The sequence below is a fragment of the Eulemur rufifrons genome, chromosome 30 (genome assembly GCF_041146395.1).
Source record: "Eulemur rufifrons isolate Redbay chromosome 30, OSU_ERuf_1, whole genome shotgun sequence".
NCBI classification, from domain to species: Eukaryota; Metazoa; Chordata; class Mammalia; order Primates; family Lemuridae; genus Eulemur; species Eulemur rufifrons.
In genome coordinates this window covers 107190149-107210859 of record NC_091012.1, presented here as the reverse complement: position 1 = coordinate 107210859, position 20711 = coordinate 107190149, and the positions used below count along the sequence as shown (strand labels likewise).

General features: G+C 42.0%; 1 protein-coding gene and 1 long non-coding RNA gene across 2 annotated transcripts in view; one reads left to right on the top strand and one right to left on the bottom strand.

Annotated features, from left to right (window-relative positions):
* Window positions 1-2073: 2073 nt before the first annotated feature.
* Window positions 2074-3606, top strand: LOC138378394 (testis-specific Y-encoded-like protein 1). Its single transcript, XM_069463744.1, has one exon. It carries the CDS (start codon window positions 2127-2129, stop codon window positions 3324-3326), a length of 1200 nt encoding a protein of 399 aa, XP_069319845.1. The 5' UTR covers window positions 2074-2126; the 3' UTR covers window positions 3327-3606.
* Window positions 3607-4457: 851 nt separating this feature from the next.
* The window catches only part of LOC138378137 (uncharacterized), a 95974-nt gene continuing 79720 nt past the window's right edge, over window positions 4458-20711 (bottom strand). The window contains exons 2-3 of the long non-coding RNA XR_011231932.1: window positions 7070-7224; window positions 4458-5049 (exon numbers count right to left, since the gene is read on the bottom strand). This is a non-coding gene — a long non-coding RNA (uncharacterized lncRNA). The remainder of the gene's footprint in view (window positions 5050-7069; window positions 7225-20711) is intronic.

Below are 20711 nucleotides of genomic sequence, written 5' to 3'. Positions count from 1 at the left end.
CATTGTACTTGTCTGTTTAACATTCTTAGAGGTAGCAAAAAGTTAGGGAAGAGTGCTGGGATATGGACCTGAGTGTCCCATATGCCATGTTCTTGAGGGCAAACACCAGATGAAAGTAATGCATATTTCATTAAACTAGTCATACAAGGAACTTGTGAGAGAGAATACTCATAAATGTCATAAATAAATATGAGACGACGGACATGGCAGGACTAAAGCGCAGGTTCAAGTATACAGTCCAAGACACAAAATCTATTTCTTTTTCCTTTTTACCTAGTTACTCCACTTTTGTATTCAGTTTTTAGACCTTGGCAGTATACTGTCTATGTAAATCACAAAAGATAAAACTTCTACATTAAATAGCTCTAATTCAGGATCATAATAAAATAAAAAAAAATAATTCAGGATCATACTAAAGGAACAGGAAGAGAGCAGATTGAACAAATTCATGTCAAAACAACGTTTTTAAAGGCATAAAGCGACATTTGGGAAAACGAGAGTACACAACAGTAACAAAATTTGGGGAACTGGAAAGGTAATGGACAAGCAGGCATAAAAGATTTTAGGAGATAGGAGAACATTGAATCTGAAGAGAGCAATAAGGAAAGAACACAATGTGCATCAACTTACATAACAAAATCCTCAATGGCAGCATTAGGTACCTCTAGAAGTGGGGGAGAGTAGGGGAAAGGAAAGATCCAAAATAAGGAAGATGAGTTTCAAATCTATTTAGGAAGCAATTAGGTCCCCAGATACACTCCTTCATTCCTTAAGACTTCTTCCACTCACCCCAGAACATTATTGGAGATTTATTTTCTGGAAAGTTCAAAAGTAAGGTCTTTGTGCTTCGTGTGCTCCAGGTCAGTTAAGATACTGGACAGAGTCCTCCTCAGATCTCCTTCTCATAATGCTCTCAGAATTCCAGTCACCATGCCTTCACCCTCAAGGCAAGGTACTAGAAGAGTCTTCTCTAAGGAATATGACCAACTCAAGAGGAAAGTCCTAATCAACCCCCCCCCAATGGCCAGGTAGCTAACCCTATGGTGACATTCACAGTTGACAAATCCCACTCATGCTAAAGTCTTCCAATCAGCTTTCTAGTGTCCCTCTTGTAAATGTAAACAGACAGCCAAGCATCACCAGGTAAGCAGAAAGAAAAGCAATTAGAGGAAACAAGTACTTTGTTTAACCTTTCTTCTTCCTACATAATCTATCAAGACCTCACAGAGCTGAAAATATAGTATAACCATGAAAAGAAGAATTGGACAAAGAGGAACAGAGATTTACAAGAAGGAATTTTAAAAATAAAAAAATATAAATACAGATATATATCTATATAAAACATTATAAGTATACACATAAATGCATACATTCAATTATATACACCCAAGGTTTTCTCTAATTCTGTCCTTCTGGTCCATGCCCAGTGACTGCTGTATGATTAGGTACTTCAGGAAGTAAGATTGCTTCTACAAAGTCCAAGATGCATCCTGTGTGTACTAAATTACAGTCTACTAAAATAGTTTTCTTATGATGATACTATAATATACACCATTCGTTGAATAGCTACTAGGTGCTAAGAATGAAGCAGGGAGTGGGTGGAGCCAGTGGCGGAAGTGGGCAAAGCGAGAGGCACGAGGGCAGGCAGCCCGAGGGGCGGAAGTGGGCGGTGCCAGCGGTGCCAGCGGCGCCAGCGGCAGGACGGTGGTTACCTCAGGGCGTGGCGGTTACCTCAGGGCGGGTATTACCTTTGGCCTGGTACCAGCATGAGCGGCCTCGGTGGGGAGGAGAAGCCCCCTCTCTCCCAAACCCGCAGCCTCACCGTTTCCGACCATGCCCCGGGAGACCCGGACCCACACCAGTGCCTGAGCCTCCGCGACGAAACCGAGGCAACACAGGTGATGGCGGAGGCGGGTGAGAGAAGCTTGGAGACCGTCGCGCTCCCACCGCCCCAGCTTTTAGGGGAGGAGGGCGTACCCCAGGATCCCGCAGACAGTGGCCATACTCCTCAGATCCCAGTCGGTGGCGGTCGCGGTCCTGTAGCCCTAGGAGCTGGACGGGAACAGGCTCCGCCTCCCACAAAGGGCCCGAAAGCAGCCTCTGTGTTGGTGGCTGCTGAAAGCGGCATGAAAAATGGCTTTCAAGATGGAGGAAAGGCCCCAAAAACCTGTGGCGCAGAGAGGCTGTGGTCTGAGGTTATGGTGGGCGCGAAGGAGGAGGATGTGAGGTCTGAAAAGTGCGCCACCCTCTCGGTAGCAATGGATGACGAGGAGAGGGCCGAGGTGGTGGAGATAGAAGGAGTGAAGGAGAATGAGGTGGTGGAGGATCCAGTGGAGGTGGAGAAGAAAGCAGTCGGTGAAGAAATAGAAGTGGCGGAGGAGAATCCAGTCGGTGAAGAAATAGAGGTGGCGGAGGAGAATCCAGTCGGTGAAGAAATAGAGGTGGCGGAGGAGAATCCAGTCGGTGAAGAAATAGAGGTGGCGGAGGAGAATCCAGTCGGTGAAGAAATAGAGGTGGCGGAGGAGAATCCAGTAGGTGAAGAAATAGAGGTGGCGGAGGAGAATCCAGTCGGTGAAGAAATAGAGGTGGCGGAGGAGAATCCAGTCGGTGAAGAAATAGAGGTGGCGGAGGAGAATAGAGTGGTGGAAGAGGTGCAGGAGGAGGCAGGGCCCGGGCGCCTGGATGTGGCTCGCTGCATCCAGTCTCTGCAGGCCCTCCAACTGGAAATGGACATTGTGAATGCTGAAGGGGAAAGGGCCCTCCAACAGCTGCAGGACAGATTTGCGCGGAGGCGTCGACACTACCTGCAGCAGAGGAACCTCATCATTCAGAATATCCCTGGCTTCTGGATGACTGCCTTTCGGAACCACCCCGAGTTGTCCCCCATGATTACGGGTGAAGATGCAGAGATGTTAAGGTACCTAATCATTTTGGAGGTGAAGGAACTCAGACGCCCTAGGACTGGCTGCAAGTTCAAGTTTTTCTTTCAAAGAAACCCCTACATCAGAAACTACCTGATTGTCAAGAAATATGAGGTCACATTCCCCCGCCGAGTGGTGTGTGTTTCCACCCCAATCATATGGCGCAGGGGACATGAACCCGAGTTCTTCATTGGCAGAAACCAAGGCCTTGTCCACAGCTTCTTCACCTGGTTTTCAGACCACAGCCTTCCCGAGTTTGATAGAGTTGCTGAGATTATCAAAGAGGACCTGTGGCAAATGCCACTGCAATACTACCTGTTGGGTGAAGGAATCCCTAGACCCAGACGTGGCCCAATAAGGGAGCCAGTGGAGATCCCCCAGCCCTTTGGGTTCCAGTCTGGTTAACATCTGCCCTTGAGAATACTCCTGCACAAGGTCCCCTGTCACCACCTGCTGGACTTGTGCTTGGGCAACAGCAATGGGTATGCCTTCTACTTTTTGATTTTTTTTTTTTTTTTGGCTGACCTTTCTGCAACCTCTCTCCTGGATCTTCAGTTCTCTCAACCTCAAGATTTACAGTCATGGACATTCTTCTACGCTTCACAAGGTCTTCGTGCTGTTCTGCATTACTGTCACATTCTGTGTGGCCAGGGTCCACAACCCTTCTAAGCCAAGCAAATAATGCTGTATATTGTACTGCCTTTATCTGCACTGCTTGGACTCTGTTAGTTCCCAGTGCCTCTGGTCTGGTTATTAGCACCTGGATGCCTGGCTTTTTTCTAGGAGCCCATTCTATCCATTCTGCTGGCTTCTGGCAGTACAGGCACATGGCCTGTGGACATTACTAGGCATTAATGACATCAAGGGAGAGCAGCAGTGGGCCACTTGTTCTACGTGATGTATGTTACTCCATTGCTGTTCCTGTACCTCTGGTCACCTTTTCCTATCTGCCGCTGGCTATGCCCACCCTCCTTGGCTACTGCCAAGGTCCCTTTCTCTCTCTTGTCTGTCCTCTTTTACTCCTATCTCATTATAAAAAACTGACAGCTTAGAACCTCTGCAAAAGCAAGCTTTTTGGTTTATTTCGACTCTATCATTTTCAGAGACAGAGAGGTTATCCTGTAAAGTACACTGTTCAAAGCTCTTTTTGTCCCCCTCTGCTCTCTTTCCAACTCCCCACCCTCTTTAGCAACTCCTAGAGGGTTTAAAGGGATAGAGATCTAGATGGAATAAAAGGTGAGATCTAGTTTATAATGGATGGAAGAACTAAAGAGATTATGATGGGTACCCTAAGGAGGCGGAAAAGTAAAGACTAGAGGCAGAAATAAGCCAGGTAAACATTGGGTCCAGAGTGAAGACTGAGCTGAGAACCTTCAAGAAAGGGGTACTTATCAATGGTGATGGGAGAAGAAATACTTCTCAGGATTGCTGTAGAATTGAAGGGGGTTTGAATATTAAAACCATTACCTAGACAAGGGTTCTTTAAAAGAAATGCAAAGAATGCAACTTTGAGTGTTTTCTCTCTCTCTCTTTTTTTTTTTTTTTTTTTTTTTTTTGGAAGGGGGCTGTCATTTACCTTCTCTGAGCTTCAGTATTGTCATCTATAAAATGTGGCTAAGTAAGAATTCTTGTTATGCAGACTGCAGATAACATGTGCAGAGCACCGGGAGTTTAGTAGGTGCTGAGTAAATGGTCACTACGATTGTTGTCATCACAACCACAGAGCGACTGAGCCAGCCTTGGTGCATTGTCTAGTGCGTGTTGCCTGGAATCGCAAGCTCGTGGTTCAGTAAAGGAAGTAACTGTGGGGATGACCCAGCTCAGCCTCCTGAGCTGGCCTGACCGTGGTGACATGGCAGGTATCAGTTGGAGCCTGGGCGGTTGTACTCCTGGCCTCTGAATCCTCTAGCCTCCTGTGCCTGCAGGGGAAGGGATGGGAGCTCTACTGAGGCTGGGCAGGAATCCTGTGCGCACAGGCTGGGGAGGGCAGGCAGCAGGGTGCTGTCTCAGGCTTCACAGGCTCGGACATCACGGGACATTCTTCCCGCCTCTGCTCACGGCTCATGGCTCAGGGTGCCCAGACTCACCCCTTGCCTTCTCTGACCATCGCGACAGACTTCGAGAACACCTGTAAACGAATTTATGTGGAAGATTGATACTGTGCTCTTATTTCACTAGTATGTAGTAAACTCTTGTTGTTTTCTGTTTCTGCTTATTGGAAAACCTGAGCAGTACAAGCTTGCTTTCAGTTGGTAACATTTAGAAGAATAACAGTCTTTACTATATAGAGACGTAAATATAGATATATATTCATACCAGTTTTCAACTTGTTCTTTCTGTTAAACTATATTCTTAGAAACATTTTGAATAACTCCGTCTTGGTTAGGCTTGTTAAATTTTGTCATTGTGGAAAAATAAGCAACAAAAAAGTGTGTGGTTGGATTGTCTTACTTGGTAATTTGCCCTGGTAATATAACAACTTACTAACTGATGTGTCTTTGTTCCTAAATTGCATAAATAGCAAGAATTTCCTCTGACATACTGGAAGTGTACCATTGGCATATTTGTCTTCATTTATATGCATGATGGCAATTTTGCTAGATTTCTTATGTCTCATCCTGCCCATAAATGTGCTTGAATGAAATTGTTCAAGTTAATGACAGGTTATGGAATCATTAAAGTTGTTAAATGGACACAATAGGCATTATCCCAAAGGTAAGAAAATAGGATACAGAACTGTACCTTCCAAGGTAGGGAAGGTGGTTACTGCTGTTATTTTGCTTTACAATGTTAAGAATTGCAGCTGCCTACTTCAGATGTCACTTTTTCCCACGTAGCTTATGTAGCATCACCGCCCCTTCACGTCCTCAAATCCTCCTTTTCTATCTCTATAAGTGATATTCTTAGTCATTTAGTCTCTTCCCTTTAGTCACTTGTGCATTTAATAAGCAAACATGCAGGGAATACCTATCATATGTGATATACTCTTCTGTTCCCATACTTTTTCATCTGTAAAAATTTGTCATTCTTTTCTGCAAACTTCTCATCACCCTCTGTCAAATCTTGCAAGGCTTGCCCTTGGTAATTCCTCTGCTTTATAGTCTAGCGTAGGGAAGATAAGATGTTTCTTTGTGTACTTTGTAGGGACCTCTGTTCTAGAAAATGATACATAATTTTTCATTATAGTGAACGCCATAAATGTTTATTAAGGTGTTCTGATAGGCCTTGGGAAGATGATAAAGTCCACTCTCTTCATTGTTAAAGAATTAGGGAAGGACTGGTATGCAAACAAATAATTGACACAGAGTGATACAGTAAAATATAATACAGAGGCATATTTTCACATATTCTTCACATTTTCACTCCCTCTCTGAACCAGTTTGGAAACTTAGTGAAAGTGGAGATGGAGTGTACTTTACATTCCTCACTGCATCACATAGTGTTGCGTAGCACAGTTTTGCTCATAGTTAGCAGATAAATATTTATTGAATGACAGAATGAACAAGTCAGATGGGGAAAAATAATCTGGTGCTCATTAAGATATTTCATTATCTTAATGAGATAATAGAAAGAAGAAAATGGTTTTCAAGGCATTTGTAAAAATGTCAAAAAGATTTGCAAAACTATTTCTATGTAACAGCAAAGTTTCTCATTTAGTAATTAGAAAAGGTCCAAATACTTTAACATTTAATCTTTCACTTGCCATTTAACAGAGCATTACTTAGTTTAGGATAACCTTTTATGTACTTTGTATATTTTAAGGTGATGATTACGTTGGAGATAGGGTTGGACTTTAGACATGTGCTGTCCAATACAGTACCCTTTAGCCACCAGTGGCTATTGAAATCTTGAAATGTGGCCAGTGTAGATTGAGATCTGCTGTAAGTGGAAAATTCACACTGGATTTTGAAGACTTATGGAAAAAAGAATGTAAAATATTTCAGTTATTTCCTACTGGTTGCATGTTGGTAATATGGCATTGGGTTAAATAAAATGTATTAATTTAAAAAAAAGGAATTAAGCTTGGTCCTGTTTATACATTTTTTTCATTTAATGCTCACAGTCCTGCAAGGCAGTATTATTAGAAAGGTTAAGTAACTGCCTGGCACTTGGCTGGTAAGTGGTAGAGTTGTGGTATAAACTCAAACCCGCCCAAGTCCAAACCCTTTCGAGTGCAACATGGGTATTATGATATCCATTCAATGGCTTGCTCCATTACCAGCAGATTTAGAGTCTTTGCTTAGGTCCAGCTTGGATAGTCTTCCCTTGTCATATTCTTTTGTTCACTCTCTTCCTCCACAGTCTTTTGAACACAAAATATATTATTCTTGGTTAAAATAATGCTATCATTTTAACACACACACAAATACATACATACATATATATATATATGTATAATTTTTTAATTTATTTTCCTCAGTTTATTATTTCTCTTTTCCTCCAAAGACTTTTTTTTTTTCCCACAACTGTGTCTAGGCACATAGGGCTGACAAACTCTGGCATGGATTTTCAATCCTATTATTCAGAGCCCATAGTTGTCATCCTTTCTGCTGAGCAGGCCATTCTGATAATTGTTTGGCTTTTTAAACTGCTGAGTCAGCCCCAGAGAGAACTGGCCTTCTGTCAGCCTAGTAGCAGAAGCATAAAGTCCAGGTTAGGACCCCGGTTCAGCCATGTTAAAGGCTACTATAAATCAGGCATTTATTCAAATAAAGCTTTCAGAGTGGTATAGGCTTCTCGGTGGCATGAGTCCTGTTTCCATGGAATATAGCAGGGAGATTACCACATCCTATTTGCCTGCTGGCCTTGCCACCTTTTGGCCACTTCTGGAGCCTCATAAGCCCCTGCTTCCTGAAAGGGTGGCAGTATCTGACCCACAGCTTTATAGGGCCTCAAAATAAATTTTTTCTCAGTGCACACAGACAATGAGCCTTGGAGAATTGAGTCATATTGACCCACTACGCAGATACCTTCTAAGAACAGACAGTACTAGCCGTATTCTCTTGTTACTTGCTAGCTTCTGTCACAGAGTCTGGTTTGCTCTTCATTCTGAAATTTACTTTGATTTTGGACTTCTGCCTATATAACCCCTGACTTCAGGATCCCTCTTGCATGCTTTTTGGGATTAATGAGAGTGTTATAGGTAATGCCCTACTTAACACATTAATGTATGATTTTATTTTATTTTTTTATATACTTATTTTTTTTTTTGAGACAGAGTCTCCCTCTGTTGCCCGGGCTAGAGTGCCATGGCGTCAGCCTAGCTCACAGCAACCTCAAACTCCTGGGCTCAAGTAATCCTCCTGCCTCAGCTTCCCGAGTAGCTGGGACTACAGGCATGTGCCACCATGCCCGGCTAATTTTTCTATATGTATTTTTAGCTTTCCATATAATTTCTTTCTATTTTTAGTAGAGATGGGGGTCTCGCTCTTGATCAGGCTGTTCTCGAACTGCTGAGCTCAAACAATCTGCCCTCCTTGGCCTCCCAGAGTCCCAGGATTACAGGCGGAGCCACCACACCCGGCCTAAAGTATGATTTTAACCTACTCTGTTTAGCACAAAAATTTGGAGAATTTCTCAATGATTGGTCCATCAGACACTTATATCAGGATAATGTGAGAAACTTGGATCTTAAGTCAGGGTTCCACGTAAGCACAGGCTAATACAAAGGTGTTCTTGTTTGTTTGTTTGTTTTGTTTTTGAGACAGTCTTGCTTTGTCACCCTGGCTAGAGTGCAGTGGTGTCATCATAGCCCCAAACTCCTGGGCTCAAGTGATCCTCCTGCCTCAGCCTCCCAGGTAGCTGAGACTACAGGTATGTGCCACCACACCTGGCTAACTTTTCTATTTTTAGTAGAGATGGAGTCTCACTCTTGCTCAGGCTGTTCTCAAATTCCTGATCTCAAGCGATCCTCCTGCCTCAGCCTCCCAGAGTGCTAGGATTACAGGCATGAGCCACTGTGCTCGGCCGAGACAAAGGTTTTGATACAGATAGTTTCTTAGGGATGTCAACTCAGGGAGCAGGAGTGAGCACTTAAAAATATAGAAGGCAGACAAAAACACACAAAGATGCATTCTCAAGTTGGCCCCTTCTACTGATGACTGGTGTTTAAATTTGAAGAGATCTCTAAAGACCTTAATGGAATGGGGTCTCAGACCTGTTCACCTGAAGATGAGAGAAAGACGCTTTAACCCATTGGATCTCATCTTTTATTGGTCCAGGGTCATGTAGGGAGCGTTAACTTTTCCATCTTCTGAATTACTCATTTGTCACTGCTGAGTGGGCTCCAGCAGCCATTCCAGGCTATTGTGTCAGAGAAACCTGGGGTAAGAAGCAAGAAATATGAGGTGCTGACTTGGGGTGAGGTGCTATCCAGGTGCACCTATGTGAAACAGACCAAAATCTACTTAGAACTGTTTCACATCAAGGCTACTGGAGCCCAAGATGGGTCCAAAATTATAGGCAGAAGCTTCAGGGATTTTGATACAGCATTTGAAAATGCCAGTTCCTGGTTATTATCCATTGTTATGGGTGGAATTGTGTCCCCTTAAAGTTCATATGTTGAAGTCCTAAACACCCAGTACCTCAGAATGTGATGCTATTTAGAAATAGGGTCATTGCAGATAGAATTAGTTAAGTAATTCTTAACTTACTTAAATTGGAGTAGGGTGGGCTCCTCATCCAATATGACTAGTATCCTTATAAAAAGGGGAAATTTGGACACGCACGCACACAGGGAGAATACCACATGAATGCTGGAGTTACACTGCCACAAGCCAAGGAACTACTGCACATTAGGAAGGAGATCTGGAACAAATCTTTCTCTAGCACTTTCAGAGGGAGAGTGACCCTGCCAACACCTTGATCTTAGGCTTCCAGCCTCCACAACTGTGAAACAATAATTTCTGCTGTTTAAGCTGCCTAGTTTATGGCGATTTGTTAGAGCAACCGTGGGAAAGTAATACACCGGTGATCTATTGGATCCCAGTCCCTGGGGGTATGGTCTATACTTCCACACTCCTAACAAAGATTGCAGGCAGTTCTATGTGCCCTCCAAGTTTAAGAAACCTGGTCTAGAGTGAAATAAATATTGTCGTATCTGAGCCCCAGGGAGAGTGACTCCAGAAAGGCATGCTTTTGTCCAAATACTCTTCTGAAAATCCAAAGCAACACATTGGATGCAGAACAACACCTTACATGTAGGGAAGGAATTCTCTTTCTGAAAGTCAACTCACGTAGCACACTTCAGGTTATGGTTGCTACTTAAAATCAGAAGCTGGAAAAGTGGTAGAGGAACAGGCTACAACTTCACCCCCACCCCAAAACATCTGTACAGAACACAGTGGATAAATGTAGAGAGACAATGCCCCTGTACTTTCTCAACCCCTATCAAAATATGGATATGTACATGCACATGTGATGCCTTATTGTGAAACAAATAGGAACAAAATGAAAACCAGGCTAGGAAAAGGTAGCACATTATTAACCTGTTATTTCAAAATGGAATAGAAGTAGTCAGTACACGTCAATGTTAAAGAAAATACAGAGGAAAGAAGATACAGTCGGGAACACTGAAAACGAAGCCATTGAAACCATCAACACCTGCCTATGCCACCTTTGCAAAGAGTGAAACCACTTAAGAGCAGGCAGCGGGTCTCTACCCCTCTCTAAGAGTAGACACATGGTAAGTGTTGGCTGAGTACAGAAACACTGAACAATTTCTGAGACACAGAGTTCCTGCTCTTAGTGGACCCAGATTCTTGCACCAGGCTAGTGATTCCTCTATTATTTTTCAATCACTCTGCACATTGATTGGTGTATGCTCCCATCTCTCGGGCGCTATGCTTAGAGCTGAGATATAACTTGAAAGGATGTGACTTTCAGCTTTGACTTTGGAAGCAGTCACCTGCTAGTGACTACTTCCAACAGTCTGTAGTTCCTGATATGCCAGCCTAGCCCAGCACCAATGCCAACTGCAGTGAATGAAGTATCTACCATTCCTTGGCAATTTTCCCTTGATCTCTGGTGTGAGAAGGCACTCAGTAAATATTCAAATGAACTTTCAAAGAATGAACAAATGGGTGAATGGATATGGCATAGGAGAGCACCTGTCATGTGAACCATCATTTTTAGAGTGGGGGTAATGTAGACTAGAAGAAGACCACGGCTTGAGAGTTTTCAAAGCAATTTCATATACAGTACTGGAAACAGAGTAAATACCAAAGCATATACAAACTGAAAATATGGGGAAGCAGAAAACAAGAGCCTGCCTACAAGAGGAGAGGGGAACAGATTTGGAGGGATATGTAGACAAGCAAAACTACTTTTTTTTTTTTTGGTGGGCAGGAGTTGTGGGGAGAGACATTGAGAGAGAGAAAGAGGAGACAAAGAAGAGAGAGGTGTAAGAGAGAGCCCACAGAGTAGTTGCTTGACAGATTTACAACAATTGAGAAGGATTTCTTACAAGCAATAGGTTTTTGGCCGGGCGCGGTGGCTCACGCCTGTAATCCTAGCACTCTGGGAGGCCAAGGCAGGCGGATCGTTTGAGCTCAGGAGTTCAAGACCAGTCTGAGCAAGAACGAGACCCCATCTCTACTAAAAAAAATACAGAAAGAAATTAGCTGGACAACTAAAAAAAAACATATATAAAATTAGCCTGGCATGGTGGCGCATGCCTGTAGTCCCAGCTACTCGGCAGGCTGAGGCAGAAGGATTGCTTGAGCCCAGGAGTTTGAGGCTGCTGTGAGCTAGGCTGATACCACAGCACTCTAGCTTGGGCAACAGAGCAAGACTCTGTCTCAAAAAAAAAAAAAAAAAAGAACAAATAGGTTTTTAATTCCTAACTTGAGTGATTTTCTCTTGCAACTAAATGACTCCTGACTAAGCTAAATGGCCACCAATAGAATGTAGGCTCAGAGAGGGCAGGGATTTTAGTCTGTTTTATTTATACAAAACAGAGCCTCATGCAAAATAGGGGCTAAATAGAGGCATACATAAAAGCACAAAGTTGGAGACACGACCCAAGCAAAAGGATGATTTTGTAATCTGCTTGCCCTCCAGCTTAAGGCTAAGGGGTTTCTAACTAATAGGGAAGGTGTACCAGGATATCATCCATTTGCCCCTCTAGACCTGTGCTTCATCTTTCTCCATCCTACTCTCTGCCATAAAAGCCTAATCTGTGTAAACCATATCAATGTCTTCCTTGACCTTTAGTTTTCAGTTAGGTCTGGCTTATGAAGGCTCTGGGTAGGAGACCAGGAAGAAAATAAAGTGAGGTCAGGGTATTTATTGCCATATCTCCCTCCCTGCCAGTTTGTCTTGAGCTGGATGGGTTCCTCAACCAAAGACAACCTTCTCTATGAGACTCTTGCCTTTTGCATTTCAGCAAGTGCTTTCTCATCTCCCTTCAGGCTGAGCAGTAGTAACATCTTTGCAGTTACCAGCACTAAGCTTTGAGGTTCCTGCAATATCTTTTAGGGTTCCCCTGTATCCCACTCACATCTTTATAAAATAGTGCCTTTATGAATGCCCCCTTGAATTATCCTAATTCAAGAGCATCATTTGTTTTCTGTTGGGGCCCTGACTAATGCAGGAAGAATTCAAATTAGCTTTCTTTTCCAGAATAATCCTTCTAATGTGCATCTTGGTTTCTAAAAATTACAGCTTATTCAAAATGGATTTTTATCTGAGATGATGTAAGGGGTGAAGGAGGCAAATATTCATATGAGAGGGAGGGTTAAGCTTGCTGATGTAGATGATGGCTACAGCAAAGGCAAACCAGTGACTTATCTTTCTGCAAACATTTCCTTGTCCTGCATGATAAATCAGTCCATAACATACTATTCTGAACAAGACCACAGATTTATAAACCTGGAAAAGATGTAAAAATTACCCAGCTTGTTCTTTGCATGACGCCATCTATAACATTTTTTTCCTGTGTTTGGAATGCGTATATGATGTTGGAGGTGGAGGATGGGAAAACCTGAGAAATACTTCCCCTTAGCATTGCTTGGTTTTGTATATACTGAAAATAGTATGATTGTTTAATTATCTTATTTGGATGCATTTCAATGACTAGAACCTTAATTTTGGGTTCTATACCCCAAAAGAACTTGGAAATAAGAGTGAGAGAATTAAATTAGGAGAAACTGATCTCTGATATGCAAATCTATTTAATTAAAAATATATTTGAATTAAATAACTATAGATGGAAGTGTGTCCCATTGTGCATTTATGTCAGCACATTGGACAGACATGATTTTAATAAGTCATTAATCCTTCCTATTAACACTGTACAACCTTTAGGAATAATTAGATCCCCATGCCCTTTGAAAATAAACCCTTGTCCTCCATTTAGCTTACAATTGACCATGACAGAGGCCAATTGGTGTATGATTTACCTCTCTCTGGATTTAAGAGCACCAGTGTGATTAGAAGGTTGTCTGAGTTTTCTGTGGCACGCAGATATAATCTAGGAATAGAAACTAGTTCTTTTTTTTTTTTTTTTTTTGTTGAGACAGAGTCTCACTTTGTTGCCCAGGCTAGAGTGAGTGCCGTGGCGTCAGCTTAGCTCACAGCAACCTCAGACTCCTCAGCTTAAGCGATCCTACTGCCTCAGCCTCCCGAGTAGCTGGGACTACAGGCATGCGCCACTATGCCCGGCTAATTTTTTCTATATAGATTTTTAGTTGTCCATATAATGTCTTTCCATTTTTAGTAGAGACGGGGTCTCGCTCAGGCTGGTCTCGAACTCCTGACCTTGAGCAATCCACCCGCCTCGGCCTCCCAGAGTGCTAGGATTACAGGCGTGAGCCACCGCGCCCGGCCAGAAACTAGTTCTGAATTTTTCTCTTTAAGACAAGATACCTATTACTTAATTTAAGGGCAATAGAGGTAAAGGGAAATAAGTTTCTTATAAGTTTTTTTATAGTCATTTATCCTCTAACATCAACAAATAAAGCAAGGATATTGGTCAGCACCTTTTTTCATACCTTTTCTCCAGGAATGTGATTCAAGTGGTCTAATTTGTCCCTTACAGCACCATTACTAGCAAAGTGAAGGTGGAGGAGTCATAAGAAGCACAGTTTCTTAGTCTGGGTGCTCTAATAAACAGAACCTGAGGTAAGAATTATAGCGCTACTATTTTACTTGGTATAAGCCTACAACAGTGAAAGTGTGGAAGAAAAAGAACAAAGAGGGAAGTAAAGATAAGCGATGTGATTCATTATTGCATTGGCCACAGCTTCATAAGTCAAGAAACTAGAGAACAGATAATGTGGCATGTATGTCTCTGTGTATCAGGATTCCTCTGAAAGGTGCAAGAAGAAACCACATGTCACAGCAGTTCATGGAAAGGAGAAAGGAAGAGGAATTTATCTGATCAGCTCCCTCATGACTCCTGTTTTTCCATTGGCCAAGGTTTAGCACATGGAGAACTAACTCCCCTTTACTTCTAGATTATGTCATCCAGCCCCTTGGCAGCCTTTCAGGAAGCCAGATACCCCAGAGTGTGGTGTCTCATCTAAGTCCGAGAATGGAAGGGGTGTTGGCATGAATCAGTTCAGTGTATGGGTTGTATGGGTCATGCAGGTCCCAGGATACAATGTGACTCCAGCCAGCATGGGATTCTCACCAAAGACGGTGATAGTAGAGGAGTCTGGGAAGCAGGTGGCCCCTTCAGAAAGGGAGAGGCAGTCAAGAGAATATGAGGAAGTACACAAGGTTCACGTCAAAAACAGGTATTTAACAGACACTTATGATGTATCATGCCACAAAACTTCACCCCACCCAATGTCTGCATAGGTGGACAAGTCACTGTGCATTACCAGTATTCCACATTCACGTGGGCACTGCTTTGCTGCCTCAGAGCTTTCTCCCAAGCCAAGGAAGGCTGATCAACTCCACACAGGCACAACCTGGAGAGATGGGAGTCTGCATACTTCCCAAGGGAAAACTTTAAACAATGAAAGATGAAAACCAACAGATAAATGTCCCAGGCCTGGTGGGATAATCACAAGGTCCTGAAGGAGCCACAGTTGCCCAGGAAAAAAAATCAGCTCATTCATGCACATTTCATTGGCTTTTCCCCTCCCTTCTCTCACTTTCCTTATTCCTTTCTTCGGGACTAAACTACCTGTTCTCACATTCTTGTGTCAGGCTTTGAGACAAACTAATAAAGGGTTTTTATAAGGCAGTAAAGGGGTTTTGAGGCCCATTGCTAAGGATTATGATTTGTAGTCCCTGAGGGAGAAGGATAGAAGCCAGTGCTTAGAGGTAAGTATGGAAATTGGGGGAGAAGCATATGTGGTACAGACTCAGCCCCATGTGAAACTGCACCCTAATGAACAATTGCAAGGGATCCTTAGAACTGTGCTGTACAGCCAGAAGAGAACTGGTAAGGGTCTCTGTAGGTGTCGGCCACCAGGAGGGGCCTACCTAAGCCCAGCCCATGCTGAATGACCAACCAGTGATAGAAAAAATGACGACAGTATATCATTAGGGGCCAAGGACCTGGTCTCTCCAATGGTTCTCTAGCCCCACATGAACCTCAACTCTGTATGGTCCATGTACACAACTGGGCTTTGGGGAGCTCTAGTAATACATGAGATGAAATTTCCTAACAACCAAATTGGCAGAGTTCTGAACATATGAAACTTAATTTGAAGAAATAAAAAAATGTGCTATTTCCTGTAACTGAGGATTGCAGAGTAAACTCATCCATGACACATATACATATGGTAAAAGCCTGTTTTCATCTAAAAGAAGCAGCCAAGACCTGCATGAGAAGCTAATCTAAAGAGACTCTGGAGGCCACAAAGTTATGTCCTTGCCTAAGGAGCCACTTTTGTTCATTCAAGTCCTAACTGACCTAGATGTTATAGCCACTGTATTGTACAACCCAGGTTAGAGTTTGGTTATATTGTACATCTTTCCCATTTCCAAAGGTAGGTAAACCTTTTCACCCCTTGTAGCAGATGCTGTTGGTGACCTACCAACATTCTTGCCGCTTTCATCATTCCTGTACATACTGACATCTTCCCACTGAAAAGCGGCTTTCTCTGGCTACATTACCAGGCTTCACCTACAAGTGGGACAGGCTGGAATTTCCAAGGAGCCTGATGCCCTTGTGAGAAGCCTTCAGACAATGATGGATGGGACCTGGTGGATAAATACCCAAATTCCTTGCATTTCCAGTAAAACAACTCTGAAGCATGCCCTACACTGTTTCTCAGAGGTCCTCAGTGGGATCAAATTTTAATTGCCTAGGGCAGTTAACTGCCCATCACCACACCCTGTACTGGTTTCCTTCCATTCCATCCTCTCCCCTACTGGTGCTTCCTGTGATCAGCTCTCAAATAAACCACTCAAATTCTTGTCTCTGAGTCTTCTTTTGGGGTAGCACAATCTAAGACACTCTTCTTCCCTGAGTATTATCAGATCCAACTTAATTCAATGCAAACTGATATGCCTAACTTGGAGCTGGAGTCTAGTGTTGTGGCTTCCATGACCTCTTATTGATTCTATTCTGAGTGAAGATGCTTATGAATGAGTCACAGTTTCTCTAACAGGGTGTGTGTGTGTGTGTGTGTGTGTGTGTGTGTGTATTTAGATTTTCCTTCCCTATTGGTAGATATTAGTACTTTGGGCTTATATACTCCACCATTGAGGCCTGCACAAAACAACTCCCAATCTTTGGGATAGTGATTTCTTTCAAATTGTACAATTCAGAGCCCTTTCAGGGGCACAATGTGGGAAAGATGGGACTTTGGAAACCTGACTTCCTCCACTTTAGCCAGAACATCAGAATATCCCCACATCCCCACTTCCATCTGTTTCATATATGGAGGAGGAAATAAATACACACACACACACACACACATATACACATGCATATACACACACAGGTATATGTATATACATATACTCAGGCTAAGTATAGGTAGGATATATCTACATCATGTGCCTCCTGATATGATGCACTAAGAAGGACATAGTACTGTGTCATTGATGTCCCTATTCTATTAATGAGAGAGCAAGCAAACAAACCCAAATTGAGGGAAATTCACTGATGTGCTGGAACTGGCTCATGCATACCAGCTCACAAGAGCCAACCATGCACAGTTCTTTCTAATGGCACATTCAGCAATATCACATTGCTAGCTTGACATTAGCCAGTATAAGAATGTTTACACCAGGGAAATCAGCAAATGCTACACAGTAGAACTTTTTTTTTCCAGAGAGACATCTGTTAAACATTTACCAGCACACTGCTGGATATTCTACAAAATAATTGTCCTGTACTCTTTGAAAATGCCAATGTAATGAAAGACAAAAAATGCTGAGAAAATGTCCCATATTAAAGGAAACTAAAGAAGCGTGAGAACTAAGTACATGCATAATCTTGGATTGGTTCCTGGACAGGAAAAAAAATTGTTCTCAAAGATATTATTAAAACAATTTGTAAAACTGGAATATGAACTATAAATTAAATAAAACAAATGTGTATTTCCTAACAACAAGGATATTTTCTTACATAATGATGGTGTAATTATTATCAAATAAGGAAATTTAATATAATGCAATGTTATTTAATGGATAAAGGGGCATGATGTATTCAGCATACTCTCAAATGGTTCAAGAAAAATAATATTTATAAATATATATAGAGGCCGGGCGCGATGGCTCACACCTGTAATCCTAGCACTCTGGGAGGCCAAGGCAGGAGGATCGCTTGAGACCAGCCTGAGCAAGAGCGAGACCCCGTCTCTACTAAAACATAGAAAGAAATGATCTGGACAGCTAAAAATATATAGAAAAAATTAGCCGGGCATGGTGGCACATGCCTACAGTCCCAGCTACTCGGGAGGCTGAGGCAGAAGGATTGCTTGAACCCAGGAGTTTGAGGTTGCTGTGAGCTAGGCTGACGCCACGGCACTCTAGCCCAGGCAACAGAGTGAAACTCTGTCTCAAAAAAAAAAAAAAAAAATATATATATATATATATATATGTATATGTATGGTAAAACAATGTGGCAAGATGTTTCCATTTGATACATTGGAATACAGGTATACAGAGATTTCTGTATTCTTCTTGAAATTTCTCTGTAACTTTGTCATATATATTTAACTTTCTATTTTGAGATAATTTTAAATATATGGGGAACCCATTAAATCTTGCCAATCCTCAAAGAAATACACAATAAAACATTTCAAAGGTTGTATTTTATACCAATTAAGTAATAGTTGAATTAAAATAATAGAATCGTTTAAAATGATTAACACTGGCAAGTTAGGTGGAAATGTTTGGTAGGTTATAAATTGCTACATTTTGAAAAACAATCCAGCAATATCTCTAAGGCTGTCTAAATAGTCATACTCCTTTGACCAAATAGTTCCTTTTCTCAAACTTGAGACTATTCTGTAGTGCAAAATTACAAACTAGCACAACTGTCTTGAGGAAATACAATTGAGTAAATCGTGGCACAGAAGCCCATCAAAGTCTATAATTATTAAGATTGTATAATAACATGGAAAAATTATTTTATGTGAAAAATCAAAATATAAAGTATCTATGCTACCATTATAATTATTTAAAATACATGTAAGAATACTGGAAGGGAAAACAAAAATGAAAGCAGCTTCTCTATAGTATGGTAGAATTCAGGGAGAGATTTTCTACTTAAGACATCTTTTAGCTTGTGATTTGTGGTTAATATTATGCTATTTAATTATAAAAAAATAAGTTCAGGGTAGGATTTGAACTCATACACTGACTCTACCACACAATTTTCCCATACCCTGAAGATGCATGGGAAAACAGGAAGGATTGGTCTTTTGAGATCATTGGTGGGCTTTTCCTCCCTTTTCAGTACCCTTCTTCCTAATGTCCCACATCTCAGGTGCATGCTCAGTGCTTTCAAATAGCTAAGGAAAGCATACATGATATGTAGTCATTCCCCATTAGACAGCAATGCCATGTTTCCACTCCTAAGAGGATTCACATTTTCAAAATACTCAGAAAGTGTTTACAGAATACAGTGACAAACCCAGCCTTGTGCTAGATGCTGTAAGCTTCAAAACATAGTTATAGAGAAAAGATCACATAAAGAAGTAATTTTTAACAGAAATTTCAGAGATACTTGAGGGTGCAGCAAGGAAAGAGGTATGAGCAACTTTCCCAGGGACCATGAATAATGTCACAAGAGCAGCCAGCTTCATCTGCCACTCCTGTTCTGAGGCAATGTGTCTCATACAGACTCTAAACATTCGTGATTCTTCTTCCTCCATTACTCTGTCAGCTCAGGCACCAGCAGATTTGATATTATTCTTCATCCTGAGTTTTTCTTTCTCCCAGTCACTTATCCATAAATTTCTCTCACCATGTCATTGAAATCTGTCCTAACATTCCTGACAAATTCCTCATGCATTTACCTCCTATCATCCATAACATTCCCTTTTCTAGGAATTCTCTTAATATTCAGTAACAAAGATTCTAATTAGTGTTTTTCCACTGTTCATCTTCTTACAAATGCAGAAAAAAAAATCAGCTCTCCAACTAATTGGATCATCTCCATGCATTTTTAAGAAAGGGTGTGAAATGGTCAAGCTTGCTTTCAGGAGTCTTCAAGGCATTCCTTTAGCTGTTTTACTGAACTTCAATTCCCTGTGCTTGCTCACTCAATCACTCTCTCTCTCTCATTAGTTCTCATTTTTTCCCCTGCAAAACAGAAGAGCCAGGGTCGAGAGAGAGGATGTGGGACAGACTGTTCTGACAAGTGCAATTGCAAAGGAGATGTTCATTGCAGCCACAAAGGAGCTACTTTGGAAGCTTTTCCTCTGAAATAGCATGGGGAACAGAGAGAATACAATGCAATCATATAGCTTATAGTAAATTTGTAATGTGTGTGCATAAATATTGCTCTATATATTCCTTTGCTATGTATAATATGAGCTTGCACAGCTGAGAAACACAGAGACCTGATCATTTGTGTGGACAAATACCCCTTATGCCATGGGATTGGCCAGTGTGGAGGCTGATCAGGTCTCTTACATTACCCCAGAGGAGTTGACTCTAGGATGGAGAATCACCTTGTCATCTGTACTGTCTCACTCTCCCTAACACCCTCTCTCCTTCTGCTTCCCACTTGTAGTGGATCTTGTGATTTGTGCACAATCCAGATCCCACTTTGAGACTAAAGGACTTATTTTTCCAGCTGCTGGGAGTGTTGATGGTAGGTAGCTCTCTGTTTTCAGCCCCTTATAGGGATTGCTTCAACTAAAAGAGTCCTCTTACCCAAGGTTATGGCCCCCCTTCCTATTCAATAACTGGTCAACATAAAAGTATAAAGGCCTAGTCTACTCACCACAATTCGGGTCAACTCTGAAGGGTCACCCCAGCTTCAGAAGTCCACATGGGGTTGGCTGAGACTTTGGTTGAGGCTGCATTTAAGCCCAACTTCTCCTTCTGCCCAATTCTGTGGTCCTCCCTTCCCTGCATATAATAAATACCCTGCATACTAATTTCTTTTCAGACTGCTTCCCCAGGAATTCAACCTGGAACCCCACTTTAGATGTTTTAAGAAGAGGGATTCCATACAGAGAATTATGATACAAAAGTGTTGGAAAGACTGAGGAATAAAAAAGGGGCAGGTGGTATTCTCAGAGGTCAGGAAGAAGCCTCTACTGACCAGGTAGGTTCCAAGAGCTATGTTGATTTAATCTAGAGAAAAGATCACATATGGAACAATTGCTGAAATGAGTGCCAAATTAACCATGTGATTATCCACAGCCA

What these genes read in the sequence shown, in the direction of transcription:
- LOC138378394 (XM_069463744.1), top strand. Translation starts at nt 2,127, where the DNA reads ATGAAAAATGGCTTTCAAGATGGAGGAAAGGCCCCAAAAACCTGTGGC.